Consider the following 25,076-nt stretch of genomic DNA (forward strand, 5'->3'; position numbering starts at 1 on the left):
ATTAGACTTACGGTACCTAATTTACATACTGTACAGACGATAGTAAACTCAACTTACTCGCCTAAACTCTCTGTAGTGTGGCGCTGGACGGCGGAAAGTATATATGTAATTATAATAAAGTTACAATAAATTAAGTTAATATATAATTATATATACAGTACCTAATTTATATATAATTTATATATAATACTGTACAGACAATAGTAAACTCAATTTACCCGCCTAAATTCTCCGTAGCATGGTGCTGGATGGCGGAAAGTAGTTCGGCTGCCCGATGAAGTTTTACCGAATTATAGGACTTTTTTTTTACCATGTTTGTACAGATACCGTCGCAATTTTTTCACCGTCATATAGGAATCCAAACTATAGGAACCCGTGTTATAGGGGGGTCGACTGTATATATTGGACTTCATTCATAGTGTGTGTTATGAAATTGACAAAAGAAACCTTGTATTCTTAATTGGAATAAAGGAAATCCTAGAGAAAAGTTTTAATTCAAATTAAGAATACAAAGTGTCTGGAGATATGAATAATGAATGAGGGCAAAGCATGATGTTAGGCATGTTGTAGCTAAGCACAAGATCATCACTGACATCATGTAGTTTAAGTGCTACCACATTACTATGCTTTCCAACAATTTTCACTGGCAAGCAAATTTTCCATTTAAATTGACAAGAAGCATAGTAATAAACAATGAGTAACACAACCCTCTTAGATATCCAGCACAAAACTTGTTAAAGTTTTTGAACTAGTTGATAGTTCTTTGTTAAGAAATCTCAAACATTAGTTTTTGTAAAAGTTTTGTTTTGGTATCTATAAAGGTTGTTACTCATTCATTAAGCACTGTACATCTAATTGACAATTTTTAATTAAGCATACTAGGGACTATACTACCAATTATGCAAGTTCTGTTGTCCTAAAATTTAATCTTCATATTTAGGGCAAAACTTCAAACATGCTTCGTATATTTAGAATATTACAACAGAAAATAAGATAAACATAAAAACTATAAGTTATGCATTGTAATCATTGAATCTGAATCATTAGAATTATAACATTATAATATTAAAAAGTAATTTTTTCAAATTTAATATTTATTGTTTATTATTATTAAAATTATAAATTTAATTTCTATATCTTAAAAATATATCTAACACACTTTAAGGAGGTCAACTAAAAATTACTGAAAAATGTTTTTGTAGCTTCTGTCAACCTTTAAATAAAAATAGAAACAGTTTCATTAAGAATTATATTGCAATAAATTGTAAAACTAAATGCAATAACCTTGTTTAATCATTCTCAAGGAGCTTGTCAGCTTGTCACCTTCAATGCTAGATGAAATTTATGTAGTAATGCATTATAGTTTACATTAACAATTCAAATGAATAACAAATTAATAACAATATCAAAATGTTTAGAAATTTAAGAGATTATTTCCTAGCCAAAGATTCTACAACTTATATAAGATCAAACAAAGAAAATATATTACATTTTTAGATATATCACTCAATCATAACATGATTTGTAATGAAAATGATTTGTTTTTTTATTACTTAACATGACATCATAACCATTACACTTAATTAATTTTTTTCTATCATACAACAATTACAGTTCTGAAATGACAAATGTTTTGAAGATAACATTTGTGAAGATAACATTGAAGATAAAATAAGTCTAAAAATGTGTGTCAAAGAGATTTTGTGAATTAATTTCTTACAAAAGATTACATGAAAAAGAATATGCCTTCTAAAAGAAGGGCAAAATAAAATGAAATGAAAAAATACTAGTTTAATTAAAATTAAATTATCCAAAAATTAACTTTCATAAAAAAAACCTTTCCATAGAAAACTTTTCTTTTTTATCTCATAATTTTATTCTCAAAATTATTTGAAAAATTATTGACTGACATTCTGTGTACTATGTAGTAGATACCCATTTTGAAAATACAAAAGTTTTAAACAGAGTAATTGCAGCTTTCTTAAAGTATTATTATTATTTTTATTAATTCAGATGTTAATAAATTCTTGCTATTATAAAATTATATTTAAAAAATAATGCTTAGTGCATTTATTCCTTGAACTCAGTCAGTTCAATTATTTCATTATAATATAAAACAAAATAATTAGTTTATAGAATTTTATTTAAAAATTAATGTTATTAATGATTCATTTATTCTTAATTATTGATTCATAATCTTTTAACATAAAATATGACTGAATGTACATTATATATAATTTCTTATTTTAGATATTAGAATGAAATTTGCAAACAAAGAAATGTTTTGAAACAGTTTGTGCTTCAGGAGATTATGTAATGTTTTAAAATGTTCAATGCATCAAAAAATTAGTGTTGTAAATATAAAAATAATGTGTCAATTGTTACTCCACTATCAGTATAGATAAACGTCAGTATAATTATTTCCAAGGAAAAGTAAATAAAATAAAAAAATTATATTTTTATAATTTTATTTGAAGTATACATTATTAATTCCCAATTAAAAATAATAAACTTAAAACATATAATTATATTTTATAATACAGTGTACTTCTGATTATACAGGGTAATCACCAGTAATGAAAGCATGGATAACAGGGAAACATGGATAATCTGCAAGTCTGGTTTAATGAAAGCTAATTAACTTTTCTTTTATTTACATTTTAATTTCATATTAAATTTAACATAATAGTTTCTATATTATGAATAAAATACATTTTGAGAACAATAATTAGTTAATTAACAAAAAATTAGGAAAAATTTATTGAACTAGCATCACACAGTTCAGTAAAAACCTGCTGAAAATGAAACCCAAGTAAAACAGCAATCTGCCTAAATAGGACAAATCTTTGGAATGGAGCAGTTTGCTACGTTAAAAAAAACTCCATACGAAATGGAAACCCATCAAATTGGAAAAATATTCAATATGGTTCAATTTTGGTTTACACAGGTTTTATTGTATTATTAACCAATAATGCTAAATACGGAACCTGTTACCGGTGTAATTTTGCGTGAAAAAATCTTCCTTTCACAAACGTTTTCGAACTGTCGAAATAGCTCTTCTTCAGGTAGAGAAAAAATTCCGACGGAACACTTCGAAAAATGGAACGTAGATATTTAAATGAAAATTTTTTTTTTCTCTACCTGAAGAAGAGCTATCTCGACAGCTCAAAAACGTTTGTGAAAGGAAGATTTTTTCACACAAAATTACACCAGTAACAGGTTCTGTATTTAGTATTTCATCCCCAGTGTCAGAGTGAAGTTAATTTACTTAAGCAATAATGACTGTTTCCAGGTAGATATCATCATATTTTTATGTGTATACTGTATTTTTTTTATTAAATATATAAAGCCAAATTGTTCAAGAATCAACTACAATTACTGTACTTGTTAGTCCATTTACTTTATGCCTTGAGGTTCTGGAAGTAGTTTTAATGCTCAACATACCATTTTAAATAGCAAGAATTAACAATACAGCTTTTTTTCTTTTTTTAATGCTCATATCTGTTTTCCTGATATAAATTTTTATCAAGATTTAAGCATGCATGGATAGTCTGCACACAGATAATCAAAAGTATACTGTATATTAAGTTATTAACATAAATGCCTATATATGATAAACAATTAGCCTTTTTATGTGTAGATATATTTAAACATATAAATTAGTTACTTTTAATTTATTAAAAGTAACTAAATATATAAATGAGAGTTAGATGATAATTTTATTAAGCATTAAAATACTTTTCTGTATATTTTATTCATAGTAAAAAATATCACTATCTAATAATAATTACTTTTAAAGTAAAGAACAATATTATATAAATAGAAAATAAAGTGCTAATCTTTCATACTTTTAGATAATTTACTTAAATTCTTATATTTTTAATAATTTAAATTTTTGAAATAAATTTGTTTTTGAAGAAATTATATGAATAGAACTCATTCATATAAAACCATATATTTTAAAATGAAAAAACATTAGTTAAGCAATAAATCACTATATGAATTTGGTAATTTTAGAATGCTAAAAGTGCATTCTCACTAATCCAAACTACTTAATCTTAACCTGATAAGGGAGTATCATGCTCCCTTATTTGAAGTAACAAAATGGTGTTGTTAATGGAATTTGATTCTCTTCACTTTTCCATGTCTTGGCTTTATGTAACTTGTAAACACACTTGAAAATGAATTTTAATATTTTCAAGTGTGATTACAAGTATTTACAAGTGTGCTTACATAAGTTTATATACACTATATTTACATATTGATTTCCATTCTTGTATGATCAATTTTATTTTATTCAATAAAATACAAATATGTAAGTACTAATAGCAATATATTTATTAGTCACATTTCTTACACATCTTCCCAGAAATACAGTAGAAAGTCTAGCAGGAAAGATGTAAACATCCTTGTTCCAAAATTTCTGAATGCTCTCTAATGGGACATACAGTATAAAAACAAATAATACAGTACCGTCTTAAAGTAAGATTATGGAATCTCTGAAATTTAGTTACTAATAAATTATGCCTTGTCTACTCAAGATGAGAATATACATGTGATCTGTGTTGTTTATCTATATACATTTTATGACATGTATGAGAAGCAATTTCATATTATATATGTGTCCAATAAAACCTGTAAGAAATCTTTTGACTGTCCATGTCCAATGGAACACTGTCCAATGGAAGGTTTTATCAAATCTTCATATAACGTATATCATAGTGTAGAGAGTCCTGTTGTCATGTACCCAAAAACCATAAGATTAAAGATAGTCTCATAAACCTTTCTTAGAATAGTGCTTCCTTATGTGGACTGCTGCTCTAAAAATGTCACCAACATGGCACTCATTTAAACAGACTGCTTTACTGTCTGGTGTTTTGTTAATGGGAGTCTTACTTACTTAAAACAAAAGGGAGAAAATCAGGAACATGGGTGAGTGCTCTTTCAAGCAATTGCTCCCTTATCCAATGCTCTATTAAGTGGACTTGACTATATATGTATAGTACCAAACAGCATAAAAATTTTTTTTTAAATTTTATATATAATTATTCTGTAATTCATTTTGATTGTTCAAAGTATATATTACCTCTCTAATCCAAACTTTTCACTAATCTAAACATTTTCATATAATAATTAGTGAGAATGCACTATATAATATGACATTCAGTTTTTTATATATTGATATTTACTGGTATTATTTCATTCTGAAACTAAATCAGTTAAAGACCATTTTTGATCTTTTCTATCAATTCATATTAATTAACAGATACCATGAAATCAAATTATTAGAAGTTTCTTTTACAGGTGCTTTAAATTCACTTAAAAAAGATAAATTCTCAGGATTCTATAAAAATTTGATTTAATAATCAGAAGACAACTTTAAAAGTCTTTAGTTTTCTAAAAGTTCTGATTTGTTTTGTTGTATCATGAATGAGAAATTAGAAATGTATGAATTTAAATTTTGAATTCATAGTAGCAGATATGACTTTATATATATTATGATTATAGATATTTATCTTTATTAAAAAGTGAAATTTATCGCTTTATTAAAATTCTTATTTAGTCAATGACAAGAAGAAACCATACATTAAATTCCATCAATATTTAATTGGAGAAACAAATATTTTCAACCTTCTTGATAAACCTGCTTTAGGTCTTATACACTCTATTATACAAATTCAATATTGCTAGAATTTAATGTATGGTTTCTTCTTGTTGCTTATTATCCCAATTCCACTTTTTGTAACGTTTTAGTAAATCTTTACTTTTGTTAAATTATAAGAACTGGTTAATTAGTAATACATTAAAGACCTCTGAGTACAGCAACTGATTTATTTTGTGTGAATGTTTCATTGATTCTGTTAGTTCGAAATTTTGTTGTTCTACATTGCCTGGGGATGTCTAGGAAAGAGGATCAAAAACTTTTGCATAAAATAAATTACTTGCTGGGCTCAAAGGTTTATTGATGTGTTAAATTTAATATATAAATTAATATTAAATTGAAATTAAAACAATTTAACTATTTCAGAACTTCTCACAAGGACAATAGCTGATGCACATAATAGGACATGTTTATATACGACAGAACAAATAATGGAAATGTTCCTTAAATCACAGGACATTGCTCAGTTAATATTCTATAAAAATTTGGTATGTAAAAAAAATCTTTTACAATAATTGCTTTTTACAATAAATTAATTGCTATTATCAAGTTGCCAATATGCTAAGATATCTTTACAAACTTACAGATTAAACTATAGATTAACTTGAGAATGATTCCTGTTATTAACTAATATGAAAAATTAAATCAGTTTTAATAAGATTTAAATATCTTTGAAAAAAATATCAATTAAAATTAGAATGAAATTAACATTGTTCAGAGTAACATCAATTGAGAAGGTGGATATACAGTACAGTAATTTATTAAGATCAGCTCAATATAGAAGTTTTACTGAGCTTTAGTAGGTTATCATGCTGAATTTCTTATTGTAGGAGATGAACTCAAAAAATTTCATGATAGTACAGTAAACTTACAGAATACAGTAAGTTTACTGTATATATAATGCATAGTATCACAAAAACTTCCAGATATTGAAAGCATTCATTACTTATAATCTCATTATAATTAAAATTATTCTACTGTCAAGAAACTTTAAACTACTGTTCAATTTTTTGCAAAAATTTTTCTTAGTTGGTAAGGTTAAAGTTAGCAGGAATTTACTGTAATGAGTTTAAAGTTTTAGTATAGAAAATTACTAGAAATTGAAGAGCTAATATTTTAGAGATATTCTCAAATTTACTGATATTAATGATAAATAAAACAAGTCATTAATATTTTTTAATGAGACATCATATGGGATAGTGATTGGGCATATTTATTTTACTTTAGATTATTTTAATTGTAGGCATAATAAAATATAAATGTTTGTATGTAGATCATGAAATGCTCTCCTAGTTGTAGTTTTAAAGCAAATTTTTAATTAAATGAACAACACATTTTTCAAATATTTAATTAATGCTACAAAAAACAAGTGAAGAAAGATTTTCTTTATTTGTTTTTTTTTAGCATTAGGAAAAATATTTGAAAAATGAAGATAAAATATCTCTGAAACTGTTTAAATAATATAAAATGTAATATATATTTATATGTATGTATATATATTTTACAGTTTTCAAAAATAAATATGCAAGAATGAATGAAAGTATTAACAAAGATATAGAAAGAAATTGATTAATAAATATAATTTTTCCACAAATTAATTTGCATGAAAAATAATTTATTGTTCAATTTGAACAAATTTAATTTTTTAATTCAAAAGTCTAAAAAACAAGGAATTATAGCTGTTGACCACCATTATCTAAACTGAAATCAAAATTTATGCTTAATTCATTAAAAATTTATTTTTACCATCACTGTCTTTTAACAAAATTACAATTTAAGCACAAATTTTAGTTTCAGTTTAGATGTGATTGTGATATATAACATTCTAGTGCAAAAATAATTTGAAATTATCCATTAAATACATAGAAATTTTTTTAAGTTAAATTTTTAATACTAATAATTAGTAACTTTTTTGATTTACATTTAATAGAAATACTTTAAGATAATACTGTTAGCTAATGCTTGTCAAGCAATATTTATTTAACTGATTATTAACAAAATGGCATGATATTACAATTATTATTAATAATATATTTTTGTCATTTCATATTGGACATTAACTATTAGTTCAAATATAAAATAAAAAATTAATATATCAAAAATTAGTATTTATATATCAAAATATAAAGAATAATTTTTCATTGCCATAATTTTGTGTGGATAACCCACAAGTTATCTTTGTTTAAAGTCCATTTGAGATTATTAAAGATGAAAAGTATTTATATCCTTTTTTCAAGTCTAATGTGAAGATAATATTTATTTTGTATAACTATTGAATATTTTCAAAAATTTATGGTTCAAGACTAATAGAATCTCATTTGTTCTTATGTTTGATAATTGTAGGAGGAATGGTTGTAATTACATTGTTTATAAAACTTTGTTATATAATTTGTATCGTAACTCCTATGTAATGGGAGAAACTTACAATAAAAGTTTATTAAATTGAATTGAAAAGTCCACGATTTTAAGTTAAAATTATAAGCTTATTAAACAGCCTTTCCTGTGTCTAAATTTATCAAAAGCATCTCTACAAAATTTTATTTTTTCCAAATCACCAAAACACATATAGGCTATATATGCTGCATTTATAATTCTTGCCAGTTCATTTTCTATATATGAATTTATGCTTTAATTGACATTATTAAACATTCCCTCTTGTATCTTGAGTCATAAATTATATATAACAACTAGCTGCTACCCGCGACTTTGCCCGCGGAGATTTTGCAAGCAAATCCCATTTATATTCAGTATTTCAACAATCATAGTAATTGTTATATAACACCAACCGCCGAGAATGATAAGAATTGCTGAGAATCAAACAAACAATTTTCAATTTGACCAATTTTCTGGAACATTTACGATCGTTCTATAATCAAACCAATATGCAATAACAAATTCAAATTTAAAAAGGTTCGAACATTTGGTTAAAATATATAAAAATATTTATAACAATGTCTGAAATGTTATTAATTTAATACACTTAAGTACTTAATGAAGACTAAACGTAACAAAAAATCGCATGTAAAANACTAAAAAATTCATTTTACTTATCTTTGGTTAGTTAAAGAAACTCAAATAATTGTGTAAACAATTTACTTAAAATATTTCTATATTAAAACTACATTCTGATATTAAATTATTATTTTTTAATTTAAATCTGGAATTATTAGTTTAACATGAAAAATTAAGTATTTCAATAATAATAATAATAATAAAATATTAATGATATAATAGGATTTTATATATATATTGAAGTACTTAATTTGACTACATAGATATTAGTCTTCAAATTCCAAAATACCTTTATTATTTTAAAAATATCATATGGATATTTAATTGACCCAAAGATAATTACAAATATGTTCAGAAGTAAAATTCTTTAATTTTCTCAAAAAATTAATCTAACCTGAACCAAGTTTAAGTAAATGAATGAATAAAATACAAAATATTTCATTCATTTAAAATACATTCAAAATATATTCAAATTTTTCTCATTTATTAATAAGTAATTACAATAATTTCACGTGGATAACTCATAGTGATGTACAGTTGACCCCCCTATAACACTGTTGATAATTCCGTTTGATAAGAATTCCATGTTGTACGAGTCACTTAGATTTTACAAATATGTGCTCCGGGCTGTGAATGGCTCACATATTTGTAAAATCTAAGTGACTCATACAACATGGAATTCTTATCAAACAGAATTATCAACAGTGTTATGGTGGGTAGACTATACTCTACATAAAATTGTTAGAATGGAAATAAAACCTTTGCATAATCCATACCTTGGAATACTCTGCATCTCTGGAACAGCTATTTAAAACATAAAACTTACTCATACGCAGGTTAGAAGGTATCATCTTCAATATTAAAATATTGATTTTTTTTCTACTGTTTCACTTCTATTAATAGTTTATTGTAGACGTAATTATAAAATAAATGAATTGGAAAAACAAATTACTGAAGGAGAACTACTGAACTTCATTTGTGTTCAAGTGGTCACTGGATGACATTTTTTTATCTAATTACTTCATTTAATTGTTTTATTGATCAAATGATATTAATTATATTTATTTAACAAAAATATGAGCTTCCTTATATGATAAAAGACCTGATGGATTGTAATGGTCAGGATATTAAAATTCTAGTTTTGGACATCCAATTACATAAATCTTTACTGTTCGAAAAAAGTTATTTTACAATAATCTTTTATATTTCTGCACTGGAGAGTTTAAAAAATTAAGCAAATAAAGCAAAATAATATAATATTATATTTCTTTGCAGACACACTAAGGTGACATATATCAACACTTGGCAACTTATTGACTATTTATTCAGTTGACCAACTGAATAAATAGTCAATAAGTTGCCAAGTGTTGATATATGTCACCTTAGTGTGTCTGCAAAGAAATATAATATTATATTATTTTGCTTTATTTGCTTAATTTTTTAAACTCTCCAGTGCAGAAATATAAAAGATTATTGTAAAATAACTTTTTTCGAACAGTAAAGATTTATGTAATTGGATGTCCAAAACTAGAATTTTAATATCCTGACCATTACAATCCATCAGGTCTTTTATCATATAAGGAAGCTCATATTTTTGTTAAATAAATATAATTAATATCATTTGATCAATAAAACAATTAAATGAAGTAATTAGATAAAAAAATGTCATCCAGTGACCACTTGAACACAAATGAAGTTCAGTAGTTCTCCTTCAGTAATTTGTTTTTCCAATTCATTTATTTTATAATTACGTCTACAATAAACTATTAATAGAAGTGAAACAGTAGAAAAAAAATCAATATTTTAATATTGAAGATGATACCTTCTAACCTGCGTATGAGTAAGTTTTATGTTTTAAATAGCTGTTCCAGAGATGCAGAGTATTCCAAGGTATGGATTATGCAAAGGTTTTATTTCCATTCTAACAATTTTATGTAGAGTATAGTCTACCCACCATAACACTGTTGATAATTCTGTTTGATAAGAATTCCATGTTGTATGAGTCACTTAGATTTTACAAATATGTGAGCCATTCACAGCCCGGAGCACATATTTGTAAAATCTAAGTGACTCGTACAACATGGAATTCTTATCAAACAGAATTATCAACAGTGTTATAGGGGGGTCAACTGTACATCACTATGAGTTATCCACGTGAAATTATTGTAATTACTTATTAATAAATGAGAAAAATTTGAATATATTTTGAATGTATTTTAAATGAATGAAATATTTTGTATTTTATTCATTCATTTACTTAAACTTGGTTCAGGTTAGATTAATTTTTTGAGAAAATTAAAGAATTTTACTTCTGAACATATTTGTAATTATCTTTGGGTCAATTAAATATCCATATGATGTTTTTAAAATAATAAAGGTATTTTGGAATTTGAAGACTAATATCTATGTAGTCAAATTAAGTACTTCAATATATATATAAAATCCTATTATATCATTAATATTTTATTATTATTATTATTATTGAAATACTTAATTTTTCATGTTAAACTAATAATTCCAGATTTAAATTAAAAAATAATAATTTAATATCAGAATGTAGTTTTAATATAGAAATATTTTAAGTAAATTGTTTACACAATTATTTGAGTTTCTTTAACTAACCAAAGATAAGTAAAATGAATTTTTTAGTAGTTTTAATTACATATTTTTATTAGTTAATTACATAATCACGTACACTTTTAATTTATGATTTATTTATTACTAGGTCTTAGCACATGAATACAGTCCTATTTAAAGTTCAGTTTTAATACACAAATATTTAGCAATTATGAGCATTACATATTTTGAATAAATAATATATATTTTGAAAAACAACAGCAGATAAAAATACTTTGAAGACAAATAAATAGAACTCTAATAAGTAAGTTTTTAATACAAATTTTTGGTACTTAGCCATCTTTAGATCTGAATGTAAGCAATTCTTAAAATGAATCTATTCAATTATTATATTTGCTCAAAACATTTTAAAACTTGTCAATGATCTTCAAAAGCAGAAGAAATCTAAAATTGCTAAATATTTAAATATTAAAGTTAATTTTGATATTTTGTTTAAACAACACCTTTTAAAAACTCTTCAATTTGTTCAAATCTGAAGATAGCTAAAAATTAATGAAAATATTTTATAGTTATTAAAAACTTAATACTGGATTAAATATATATTTTAATTTAAAGTATATTAATAAAATATTTATAATTATTTACATAAAGAACAATTTTAATAATTATATTTTCTTGTAAGTAATTATAATATTTTAATTAATAAATTTAAATTTAGAATATATAACAATTATTTTGTTCAATTTTTAAAAATTCTGAAAAAATTTTTAATCTAAATTAAAACTACATTCCCATTCATTAGGATAATTGTAGCTAGTAGCTAGATTTTTTTCAATTAGAAGTACTGTACATTGACAAATGCTATTTAAGATCTATTTCACTTTAGCTCCATCTACACAATAATATAGTTTACCAATTATATGTAACATTTGATATATATAAGTGGCTTAATTATATTGTATCAGTCATTATCCTGAAAGACTCTATTATTATTAAATATACATACATATAAATTTATATATTATATTATATATATCATTATTAAAATAATAAAATTAAACAGAAACTTTTTTTAAAGTGATTGTTTAACAGAATCATTCTTAATCAAACTAATAAGCAATAACTAATTATCAGTTAATTTTAAAAATTTAATGCAGTAACATCATCATAAAATTTATTTTTAAAATTTTATTTCCATAACTTTATAATGTATTTTATAATTGATTAAAATGTAATGTTATTTTTGATTTAATACATTATTTTTTCAATTAAATTTAGATCATGTATAGAATTGAAAAATACTATATTTAATTACTAACATTTATTTTATAAATTTATAGCATTTTACAGTTAATAATATAATTTTAGATATCTTTGTTTGATTGAATAGATTAAAATTATGACTAGATTTATATTTATATCTATGAATATGATAAATTTTAGGTTGATTGAATATTTAACACTTTAAGCAATCAAAATTTTTTATAAAAGTCAACAGGTTCTTCTGTAATTTCTAAGATAAAATTTTTTGAAATTTTAAGTGAAAATAATACTCTTTTAAAAGTAAATTCAGATTAAACATGAGGAAAATTTTTTTATCTTTTCACAATATTGATAATTCATTAACATTTCTCAATGCTCACATTTCATAAAGTTAATATTTTGCTATATTCATAAGGTTTTAATTTACACAGTATTTAGTATATAGTAATTACACAGTATTTAATTAGACTATAAATTTAAAATAACAATGTTTATAGAATTCTCTCAAAATTTGTTAAAAGCACTGACAGCTGAATTTCATTAATTATTCACTTTTAATATAAACAAAAATCTGTAAGCTTGATAGTTTTATACACGGTGTCCATAAAGTCCATGTGCAATTTTAAAAATTTATAATTTTATTAGTATTTGTGATAGAAAAAAATCTGTAGAAAGTATTAGAAAGCTTAATGTACTTAATTTTAAGTAAATTATTTAGTAACTCTTCAACACAATAATTTAACAATTTTTTGAAACTAAGCTTTAAAGAACTACAAAATTATATTACCCTTTGTATTACTAATGAGGTGGTGGACATGTGAAAACTTAATAAAATACAATAAAACAATAAAATAAATATAGATTTTTCTTTTCTTATTTCCAATACATTCTACATAACTTCTCTATCACAAATCAAATTAAAGTAACAATAATATATATTAAAGCACTTTTAATTATAAAAATAACATTTTTAGTTAAAAAAAGAAAAAAATATTCATTTTATTTATTCATGGAAAAGCTGTTTTGTAAACAAAAATACTTGAACTGTTCATAAAATATTCAATCTAATGATTCATATTTTGATTTTGTCATTAGAAAATGGCTTTCAGTTTAATATTTTTTTAGAAAATGTTATAAATATACTTTCAAATGATCAATTTTCACTTATGACATATTTTTTTAAATTTTAGAGTCATGAGCAGATGTGGTTAGATTGTGCTCAGAAGTTAACACAGATAATTCAACAAATTATTGAGTTTGCTAAAATGGTACCTGGTTTTATGAAGCTTATTCAGGATGATCAAATAGTTTTACTCAAAGCAGGTAAATTTATTAATTAAAAATTGTCTCTACAGCATTTATATTTTCATTTTAAATGGTTTACTTAATCTTCATTTCAATACTACTATAAGTAAAATTAATTTTATTAACTTATTCAACCAGTTATTTCAACTAAATTTTATGCAAAAAGTATTCGTGACATGTGATTTAGTATTATCATTCACTGACAAATAGCATTTTTATGGTACATCATTTTCAGTGGATAATATAAGAACTGAAGGTTAACACACAACATAGATTTATGCTGTGTAATGATCCATAGATTTTAATACAGGTAACCCCCGTATAACACGGGAGTTATGTTCCAAAAAATTGCCGTGTTATGCGAATCCGTGTTATATGAAACAAAGAACTAGTGCGAAAAGGGAGGTTAGGTTCCAAAAAATTAAAAAACATGTTGTTAAATCCTTATTTAAATAGGATTTATTATTAATTTTTTTCATAGGTAAAAAAAATACTTATTTATTATTTAAGTAAATATTTTACCAGAGGATTATTCATCCTGTATGGTAATCTTAGCATGAGCATCATCAACTGGTAACAGTTTGTGGATGTGTTCGTTAATAGCGGTTGCTCTGCAAAGGGAGTGCTGCTGTTTGTAGTCATTTAGGAAAGACGGTGAAAGAAAGATGGCGGCGCCCGCACTACCGATAGTATCGTGATGGAGGAATCTATAACTCTAAAATGAGCTTTTAGAGGCAAAAGAAGAGTCCCAATTGTAAATTTTAACCATTAAATGGATTATTTGTTAAAAGAGCATTCAAAGTAGCCACGAAAACAATTAGAATGCTTACGCGGAGATATAAAAGAACCCACTCTTTATTACATTTTATGTTGTACAAGGGTTTTACCCAATTCCCAAACCGTGTTAGAGTGAACCTGTGCTATAAAACCACCATGTTATATGGGGGATGTTCCCAATTCTTGAACCGTGTTAGAGTGAATCTGTGCTATAGAAGTGCCGTGTTATACAGGGGTTACCTATATTTACAGATAATTTGAGAAAACTTGTACTACTTCTTTTCAACACTATATTTTACTAACAAGCTTCAACTTGTTCAAAACCAGTTTTTGTAACTTCTTAAACTAAAAGGTACTCCAAAAAAATGCATTGACTGTTTTAGAAAACAGTCAATGCATTTTTTTTGGAGTACCTTTTAGTTCAAGAAATTTTCCCATTTTTACAATACTTTTGCTTATGCATTCTCTTTTGCTATAATTCTGAGATTTTTGCTTTGTTGTTTGAAAGAGGAAGACATTAATAAACTGTATCATAAACTGTTTTTAAATGAATAATTTTTTCCAACAAAATCATTTCTCCATATCTATTGTCTTATGCTTTCATATTCAGTTGTTGTGAGTATCTGTTATTAGTGAAAAACTGAAAACCAGGGCCATATTCTGGTCATCGTCTCTCATCTCTGAGACACATTGTCTATGTTATGTCACAAGCCGGTTGCCGATTGACTAATCATTTGTTTACATCTCAAGAGATCATCATGTCTCTCCAAACATAATTCTGGATGACTTTTTTTCTTGAATATTTTCTCATTTCTCAGAGACAAGCAGATAGTTGTCTTTTGTCTTTTGCCTCGATTATATCCAATATGGATGACTGTATTCATGCTATACATTTGTATTAGAGAACATTCTCTATCTTGGAAAAGAATATTTTGAGAGAGAAAAAAAATGCTTCTGATTTTTTTCCAGTGACTACTCGGGAATGTCACTGATTCCATTTTTTTTTTAATTATTCTACATCAATTACTGAACTATTGAATATGATGTTAATCTTATCTCTCTAAGTATTTTTCAAAATATTACCATCTAATTTCTTCTTAACTAAGTACACATGCTTTTCTAACTTAAGTTATTAAAATTTTTATTTCTGAAGAGACAATTTGACATCAAAATATATAATAACGTTATAAAACAAAAAACATATCTTTCTTCAAAATGTGCTTTCCTTACCATATGATCTTAATTACATACTCTGCATTTTCGAAAATTTTACAATCTCATTGGCTATAATTCTATAGCATGTTGCATGTGTAGATAACCCAAACATGTATAAGCAACTAGCAGAATTGTGACATCAACAACAAAGACAAATCTTTAAAAGTGACCAAAATTGCTGCTGTTTCTGAGAGACGAATTTCATCTCTTGTTTTGATGTTATTTATCTCTGAAAGAAGAGACGAGAGATAAGCGACCAGAATATGGCTCCAGGAGAATAATGTAAGTGCAATACAAATACTGTGGGCAATTTTTCCAGATTTTATGCTGCCCAATTTTTGTCTATGGTCTCATTTTTTTGTTGTTATTTTTGTGATAGAACTACTTATGGAATTACTGAGGCTTTTAATTTTTTTAACCTGTAAAATTTCCACTAAATGCTTTACTACCCATTAACATGTATCAAAAATTGTTTCCTACCAGAGTTTCAGCTAAATTTCAATATTCCACTAAATTGGCAACCTGCTCATGAATAAAAGGCACAATGACAGTCTGTTTCAAATGAAATGGATTATGTCATTTGCTTGTTTAACCGCTGCATTAAATTTACAAGGCAATTTACAAATTTTAAATTTTTTATAAACTCAAATAAAGTTCATACATAAGCACCATAAGCATTTGCAGAACTTAGTTTGGTTGATATCTGCTGAATTCAATTTGAGGAGTAATAATGTTGAAATAGTGAAATTTTGTTTGGATTAAGGTGTAAAAAAATATATTGTTTGCAAACCTACAATCCCGTTTCTCTTAAGGAGGGATTCAATTTTAGAGGTTTTACTGTTATAAATAGTGAGATAATTTTAGTATGTATTGCACTCAATGTTGTTATTATTGAATTACTTCAGATTATTGTTTAAATAATCATTTTTAAAATACTTGTTATCTATATTTGCAATTTATAAATTATGTTTGAGTTCTGTAGTAGAAATTTTATTTTAGATTTATAATCAGTATTAAAGTTTAAATAATTATATAAGTTTGATTTCTAAGAATTTGCCTAAATGTCTTATAGTTGATGNGCAAAGCCCAAACAGTTAGGAGTTGAAAGTTGAAATTTGGTACACAGTTAGAGTATGTCACGAAAATGCACACTAAGAAGGGATTTTTCGAAATTCCCCAGAAGAGAGACAGGACAAAGGTTTCGACAATGGAAGTGTTACGTAACAATGGAATTGTTAAAAGAAAGCGACATGCAAGACGCAGATGTAGTTTTTTTCGTTTTGCAGGAAATTGAACATATTTTAGACCCATCTAAAAATTCTCTAATTAGTCCGGAAACAGGGGGATCAAATTCTTGCATTCTGTGAAAACAGGTAAGGTTGACTATAACATAATATTTTTAATCTTCGCTATCGTTACTTTTGCCCGAGCAATGCCAGGCCTACCTGCTAGTATTTTAATAAATGAATTATAGTAAATTCTTTTTCATTACACCAAGGACAGTAATTTTTTGTGAAATCAATGTATACATTATTTAAAAATAATGAAAATTTATTTAACTGCATTAGCTATACAACAATGAATATTTAACTGTATATTCATTGTTGTATAATAAATTATCTTAATTTCCATCTGTATATGATAATGATATTTCAGAGAACCATTTTGAAAGCAACTGTTAATGTTATTGGGCTGCAGTTTGAAAAAATTGTAGACCTATAAATTCCCACTGTAGTCCATCCTTCTGTCTGTCTTCATAATCTTGAGAATGGAGTTAGATGAAAAATAAGACCAGATATGGAAACTTTGGGTAGGTGGCCCTTGTTAACTATATATGAACTTTTGATGAAAATCAGAAGTCATGTTATTTCAATTCAAAAATTTTTCTTTAAAAGCAGTTAATAGATGACTGGCAAAAATCTATTGTTACAGGAAAAGTATGATATACAGGGGCAAGCCACTACTAATAATTTGAGGTGGAGAGCACATATTTTAAATTAAATAAATTAAAAATATGATTGTCACAATGCCAGGCTACAATTTTTAATGTCAAAATAAATAATTGCTCATTCTATATTATAATCACTTCAACCAAAGATGAACTTTTCAAGATTATTTTTGTTGAGTGGTTAGTCTTTTGACAATTAAGACGCATGACACAATAATAAGGTATAAAGTTATTGCTTCTTTCATTGCTATAAAAGTGAATTTTGATGATTAAAATAATTATATTGATTTACAACAATAATCCTAACTTGACTTTGCAACCTTGTGCCTTGTTTGTGCACAACAGCATTATTTCCACTGTTTTGCTGATGAAAGTGGAACTAAAAATGATGGATGTATTTGAAAAGTCAAATCTGACCGAGTTGAATCTGACTGAGTGACATCAAAATAAATTTTGTTGATGTCAACTTAGAAGATAATCTGAGTGACCTTTTCTGATTTTTCAAACATGTTTTTTTTTAACAAATTTGGCAGAAGCTCATAACTTATTATCAAAAATCATTTCTATTTTGCCAACAATAGTCAACAACGATGATGACAAATGAAATGCTGATAATAAATTATCATTTTATGAATTTAGACAAAGTTGTTGCATTTATTGTTGTACTAGTGATAGCAGATTATTGGCCAATTTATATACATTTTAAATGTTTCTTTCCATCTTTTTGATGTCAACTCAGACAACTTCAACATGACTAAGTAAAATCCCAATTTCTGATTGACATTGTAGCCTGATCTGCATTTTTGAACTTGTGTTGGTTGATATTAAGCAACTTCATGACTTCTCATATCTGGCTTTATGAACATGTTTCAGTCAAACAAGCTTATTTCTGACTTTTCAAATACATATAATATTTTATTTATTCAGCACAATTGAGTGCACTTGATAGGACACAAGGCATTTATTACAATCTTTATTTATTCACTAATATGTAGTTTGGGTTTTTTTACCCCTCTAAAAGAATGTAATAAACATCTTGTGTCCTATCTATTGTGCTGAATAAATAAATAAAATAAATAAGAAGACACGGTTTCAAATTTGGAGAAAAACATATAATATTATTTTGATTCTGATGAAACCGTGTTGTTGTTATTAAGCTGTTTCTTTGCAGACACACTAAGGTGACATATATCAACACTTGGCAACTTATTGACTATTTATTCAGTTGACCAACTGAATAAATAGTCAATAAGTTGCCAAGTGTTGATATATGTCACCTTAGTGTGTCTGCAAAGAAATATAATATTATATTATTTTGCTTTATTTGCTTAATTTTTTAAACTCTCCAGTGCAGAAATATAAAAGATTATTGTAAAATAACTTTTTTCGAACAGTAAAGATTTATGTAATTGGATGTCCAAAACTAGAATTTTAATATCCTGACCATTACAATCCATCAGGTCTTTTATCATATAAGGAAGCTCATATTTTTGTTAAATAAATATAATTAATATCATTTGATCAATAAAACAATTAAATGAAGTAATTAGATAAAAAAATGTCATCCAGTGACCACTTGAACACAAATGAAGTTCAGTAGTTCTCCTTCAGTAATTTGTTTTTCCAATTCATTTATTTTATAATTACGTCTACAATAAACTATTAATAGAAGTGAAACAGTAGAAAAAAAATCAATATTTTAATATTGAAGATGATACCTTCTAACCTGCGTATGAGTAAGTTTTATGTTTTAAATAGCTGTTCCAGAGATGCAGAGTATTCCAAGGTATGGATTATGCAAAGGTTTTATTTCCATTCTAACAATTTTATGTAGAGTATAGTCTACCCACCATAACACTGTTGATAATTCTGTTTGATAAGAATTCCATGTTGTATGAGTCACTTAGATTTTACAAATATGTGAGCCATTCACAGCCCGGAGCACATATTTGTAAAATCTAAGTGACTCGTACAACATGGAATTCTTATCAAACAGAATTATCAACAGTGTTATAGGGGGGTCAACTGTACATCACTATGAGTTATCCACGTGAAATTATTGTAATTACTTATTAATAAATGAGAAAAATTTGAATATATTTTGAATGTATTTTAAATGAATGAAATATTTTGTATTTTATTCATTCATTTACTTAAACTTGGTTCAGGTTAGATTAATTTTTTGAGAAAATTAAAGAATTTTACTTCTGAACATATTTGTAATTATCTTTGGGTCAATTAAATATCCATATGATGTTTTTAAAATAATAAAGGTATTTTGGAATTTGAAGACTAATATCTATGTAGTCAAATTAAGTACTTCAATATATATATAAAATCCTATTATATCATTAATATTTTATTATTATTATTATTATTGAAATACTTAATTTTTCATGTTAAACTAATAATTCCAGATTTAAATTAAAAAATAATAATTTAATATCAGAATGTAGTTTTAATATAGAAATATTTTAAGTAAATTGTTTACACAATTATTTGAGTTTCTTTAACTAACCAAAGATAAGTAAAATGAATTTTTTAGTAGTTTTAATTACATATTTTTATTAGTTAATTACATAATCACGTACACTTTTAATTTATGATTTATTTATTACTAGGTCTTAGCACATGAATACAGTCCTATTTAAAGTTCAGTTTTAATACACAAATATTTAGCAATTATGAGCATTACATATTTTGAATAAATAATATATATTTTGAAAAACAACAGCAGATAAAAATACTTTGAAGACAAATAAATAGAACTCTAATAAGTAAGTTTTTAATACAAATTTTTGGTACTTAGCCATCTTTAGATCTGAATGTAAGCAATTCTTAAAATGAATCTATTCAATTATTATATTTGCTCAAAACATTTTAAAACTTGTCAATGATCTTCAAAAGCAGAAGAAATCTAAAATTGCTAAATATTTAAATATTAAAGTTAATTTTGATATTTTGTTTAAACAACACCTTTTAAAAACTCTTCAATTTGTTCAAATCTGAAGATAGCTAAAAATTAATGAAAATATTTTATAGTTATTAAAAACTTAATACTGGATTAAATATATATTTTAATTTAAAGTATATTAATAAAATATTTATAATTATTTACATAAAGAACAATTTTAATAATTATATTTTCTTGTAAGTAATTATAATATTTTAATTAATAAATTTAAATTTAGAATATATAACAATTATTTTGTTCAATTTTTAAAAATTCTGAAAAAATTTTTAATCTAAATTAAAACTACATTCCCATTCATTAGGATAATTGTAGCTAGTAGCTAGATTTTTTTCAATTAGAAGTACTGTACATTGACAAATGCTATTTAAGATCTATTTCACTTTAGCTCCATCTACACAATAATATAGTTTACCAATTATATGTAACATTTGATATATATAAGTGGCTTAATTATATTGTATCAGTCATTATCCTGAAAGACTCTATTATTATTAAATATACATACATATAAATTTATATATTATATTATATATATCATTATTAAAATAATAAAATTAAACAGAAACTTTTTTTAAAGTGATTGTTTAACAGAATCATTCTTAATCAAACTAATAAGCAATAACTAATTATCAGTTAATTTTAAAAATTTAATGCAGTAACATCATCATAAAATTTATTTTTAAAATTTTATTTCCATAACTTTATAATGTATTTTATAATTGATTAAAATGTAATGTTATTTTTGATTTAATACATTATTTTTTCAATTAAATTTAGATCATGTATAGAATTGAAAAATACTATATTTAATTACTAACATTTATTTTATAAATTTATAGCATTTTACAGTTAATAATATAATTTTAGATATCTTTGTTTGATTGAATAGATTAAAATTATGACTAGATTTATATTTATATCTATGAATATGATAAATTTTAGGTTGATTGAATATTTAACACTTTAAGCAATCAAAATTTTTTATAAAAGTCAACAGGTTCTTCTGTAATTTCTAAGATAAAATTTTTTGAAATTTTAAGTGAAAATAATACTCTTTTAAAAGTAAATTCAGATTAAACATGAGGAAAATTTTTTTATCTTTTCACAATATTGATAATTCATTAACATTTCTCAATGCTCACATTTCATAAAGTTAATATTTTGCTATATTCATAAGGTTTTAATTTACACAGTATTTAGTATATAGTAATTACACAGTATTTAATTAGACTATAAATTTAAAATAACAATGTTTATAGAATTCTCTCAAAATTTGTTAAAAGCACTGACAGCTGAATTTCATTAATTATTCACTTTTAATATAAACAAAAATCTGTAAGCTTGATAGTTTTATACACGGTGTCCATAAAGTCCATGTGCAATTTTAAAAATTTATAATTTTATTAGTATTTGTGATAGAAAAAAATCTGTAGAAAGTATTAGAAAGCTTAATGTACTTAATTTTAAGTAAATTATTTAGTAACTCTTCAACACAATAATTTAACAATTTTTTGAAACTAAGCTTTAAAGAACTACAAAATTATATTACCCTTTGTATTACTAATGAGGTGGTGGACATGTGAAAACTTAATAAAATACAATAAAACAATAAAATAAATATAGATTTTTCTTTTCTTATTTCCAATACATTCTACATAACTTCTCTATCACAAATCAAATTAAAGTAACAATAATATATATTAAAGCACTTTTAATTATAAAAATAACATTTTTAGTTAAAAAAAGAAAAAAATATTCATTTTATTTATTCATGGAAAAGCTGTTTTGTAAACAAAAATACTTGAACTGTTCATAAAATATTCAATCTAATGATTCATATTTTGATTTTGTCATTAGAAAATGGGTTTCAGTTTAATATTTTTTTAGAAAATGTTATAAATATACTTTCAAATGATCAATTTTCACTTATGACATATTTTTTTAAATTTTAGAGTCATGAGCAGATGTGGTTAGATTGTGCTCAGAAGTTAACACAGATAATTCAACAAATTATTGAGTTTGCTAAAATGGTACCTGGTTTTATGAAGCTTATTCAGGATGATCAAATAGTTTTACTCAAAGCAGGTAAATTTATTAATTAAAAATTGTCTCTACAGCATTTATATTTTCATTTTAAATGGTTTACTTAATCTTCATTTCAATACTACTATAAGTAAAATTAATTTTATTAACTTATTCAACCAGTTATTTCAACTAAATTTTATGCAAAAAGTATTCGTGACATGTGATTTAGTATTATCATTCACTGACAAATAGCATTTTTATGGTACATCATTTTCAGTGGATAATATAAGAACTGAAGGTTAACACACAACATAGATTTATGCTGTGTAATGATCCATAGATTTTAATACAGGTAACCCCCGTATAACACGGGAGTTATGTTCCAAAAAATTGCCGTGTTATGCGAATCCGTGTTATATGAAACAAAGAACTAGTGCGAAAAGGGAGGTTAGGTTCCAAAAAATTAAAAAACATGTTGTTAAATCCTTATTTAAATAGGATTTATTATTAATTTTTTTCATAGGTAAAAAAAATACTTATTTATTATTTAAGTAAATATTTTACCAGAGGATTATTCATCCTGTATGGTAATCTTAGCATGAGCATCATCAACTGGTAACAGTTTGTGGATGTGTTCGTTAATAGCGGTTGCTCTGCAAAGGGAGTGCTGCTGTTTGTAGTCATTTAGGAAAGACGGTGAAAGAAAGATGGCGGCGCCCGCACTACCGATAGTATCGTGATGGAGGAATCTATAACTCTAAAATGAGCTTTTAGAGGCAAAAGAAGAGTCCCAATTGTAAATTTTAACCATTAAATGGATTATTTGTTAAAAGAGCATTCAAAGTAGCCACGAAAACAATTAGAATGCTTACGCGGAGATATAAAAGAACCCACTCTTTATTACATTTTATGTTGTACAAGGGTTTTACCCAATTCCCAAACCGTGTTAGAGTGAACCTGTGCTATAAAACCACCATGTTATATGGGGGATGTTCCCAATTCTTGAACCGTGTTAGAGTGAATCTGTGCTATAGAAGTGCCGTGTTATACAGGGGTTACCTATATTTACAGATAATTTGAGAAAACTTGTACTACTTCTTTTCAACACTATATTTTACTAACAAGCTTCAACTTGTTCAAAACCAGTTTTTGTAACTTCTTAAACTAAAAGGTACTCCAAAAAAATGCATTGACTGTTTTAGAAAACAGTCAATGCATTTTTTTTGGAGTACCTTTTAGTTCAAGAAATTTTCCCATTTTTACAATACTTTTGCTTATGCATTCTCTTTTGCTATAATTCTGAGATTTTTGCTTTGTTGTTTGAAAGAGGAAGACATTAATAAACTGTATCATAAACTGTTTTTAAATGAATAATTTTTTCCAACAAAATCATTTCTCCATATCTATTGTCTTATGCTTTCATATTCAGTTGTTGTGAGTATCTGTTATTAGTGAAAAACTGAAAACCAGGGCCATATTCTGGTCATCGTCTCTCATCTCTGAGACACATTGTCTATGTTATGTCACAAGCCGGTTGCCGATTGACTAATCATTTGTTTACATCTCAAGAGATCATCATGTCTCTCCAAACATAATTCTGGATGACTTTTTTTCTTGAATATTTTCTCATTTCTCAGAGACAAGCAGATAGTTGTCTTTTGTCTTTTGCCTCGATTATATCCAATATGGATGACTGTATTCATGCTATACATTTGTATTAGAGAACATTCTCTATCTTGGAAAAGAATATTTTGAGAGAGAAAAAAAATGCTTCTGATTTTTTTCCAGTGACTACTCGGGAATGTCACTGATTCCATTTTTTTTTTAATTATTCTACATCAATTACTGAACTATTGAATATGATGTTAATCTTATCTCTCTAAGTATTTTTCAAAATATTACCATCTAATTTCTTCTTAACTAAGTACACATGCTTTTCTAACTTAAGTTATTAAAATTTTTATTTCTGAAGAGACAATTTGACATCAAAATATATAATAACGTTATAAAACAAAAAACATATCTTTCTTCAAAATGTGCTTTCCTTACCATATGATCTTAATTACATACTCTGCATTTTCGAAAATTTTACAATCTCATTGGCTATAATTCTATAGCATGTTGCATGTGTAGATAACCCAAACATGTATAAGCAACTAGCAGAATTGTGACATCAACAACAAAGACAAATCTTTAAAAGTGACCAAAATTGCTGCTGTTTCTGAGAGACGAATTTCATCTCTTGTTTTGATGTTATTTATCTCTGAAAGAAGAGACGAGAGATAAGCGACCAGAATATGGCTCCAGGAGAATAATGT

The 25,076-nt window shown here is 25.3% G+C and overlaps 1 protein-coding gene and 1 long non-coding RNA gene across 5 annotated transcripts in view; one reads left to right on the forward strand and one right to left on the reverse strand.

Moving 5' to 3' along the window:
* LOC111618954 overlaps positions 1-1,470 on the reverse strand; it is a 14,086-nt gene extending 12,616 nt beyond the window's left edge. Inside the window, exon 1 of the long non-coding RNA XR_002755663.1 lies at positions 1,285-1,470. This is a non-coding gene — a long non-coding RNA (uncharacterized LOC111618954). The remainder of the gene's footprint in view (positions 1-1,284) is intronic.
* The window catches only part of LOC111618952 (probable nuclear hormone receptor HR3), a 148,766-nt gene that overhangs the window by 101,699 nt on the left and 21,991 nt on the right, over positions 1-25,076 (forward strand). Inside the window, exons 6-7 of one of the 4 annotated variants that reach the window (XM_023360582.1) lie at positions 6,029-6,150; positions 13,705-13,837. In XM_023360582.1, the coding sequence (XP_023216350.1) occupies positions 6,029-6,150; positions 13,705-13,837 (255 nt within the window). Of the gene's footprint in view, positions 1-6,028; positions 6,151-13,704; positions 14,090-25,076 lie in introns of those variants that run through there. The other 3 variants (XM_023360579.1, XM_023360581.1, XM_023360580.1) reach the window with 3 other exon arrangements.

Source organism: Centruroides sculpturatus, unplaced genomic scaffold, assembly GCF_000671375.1.
Source record: "Centruroides sculpturatus isolate CEXI.00-Female unplaced genomic scaffold, Cexi_2.0 scaffold66, whole genome shotgun sequence".
Classification (NCBI taxonomy): Eukaryota; Metazoa; Arthropoda; class Arachnida; order Scorpiones; family Buthidae; genus Centruroides; species Centruroides sculpturatus.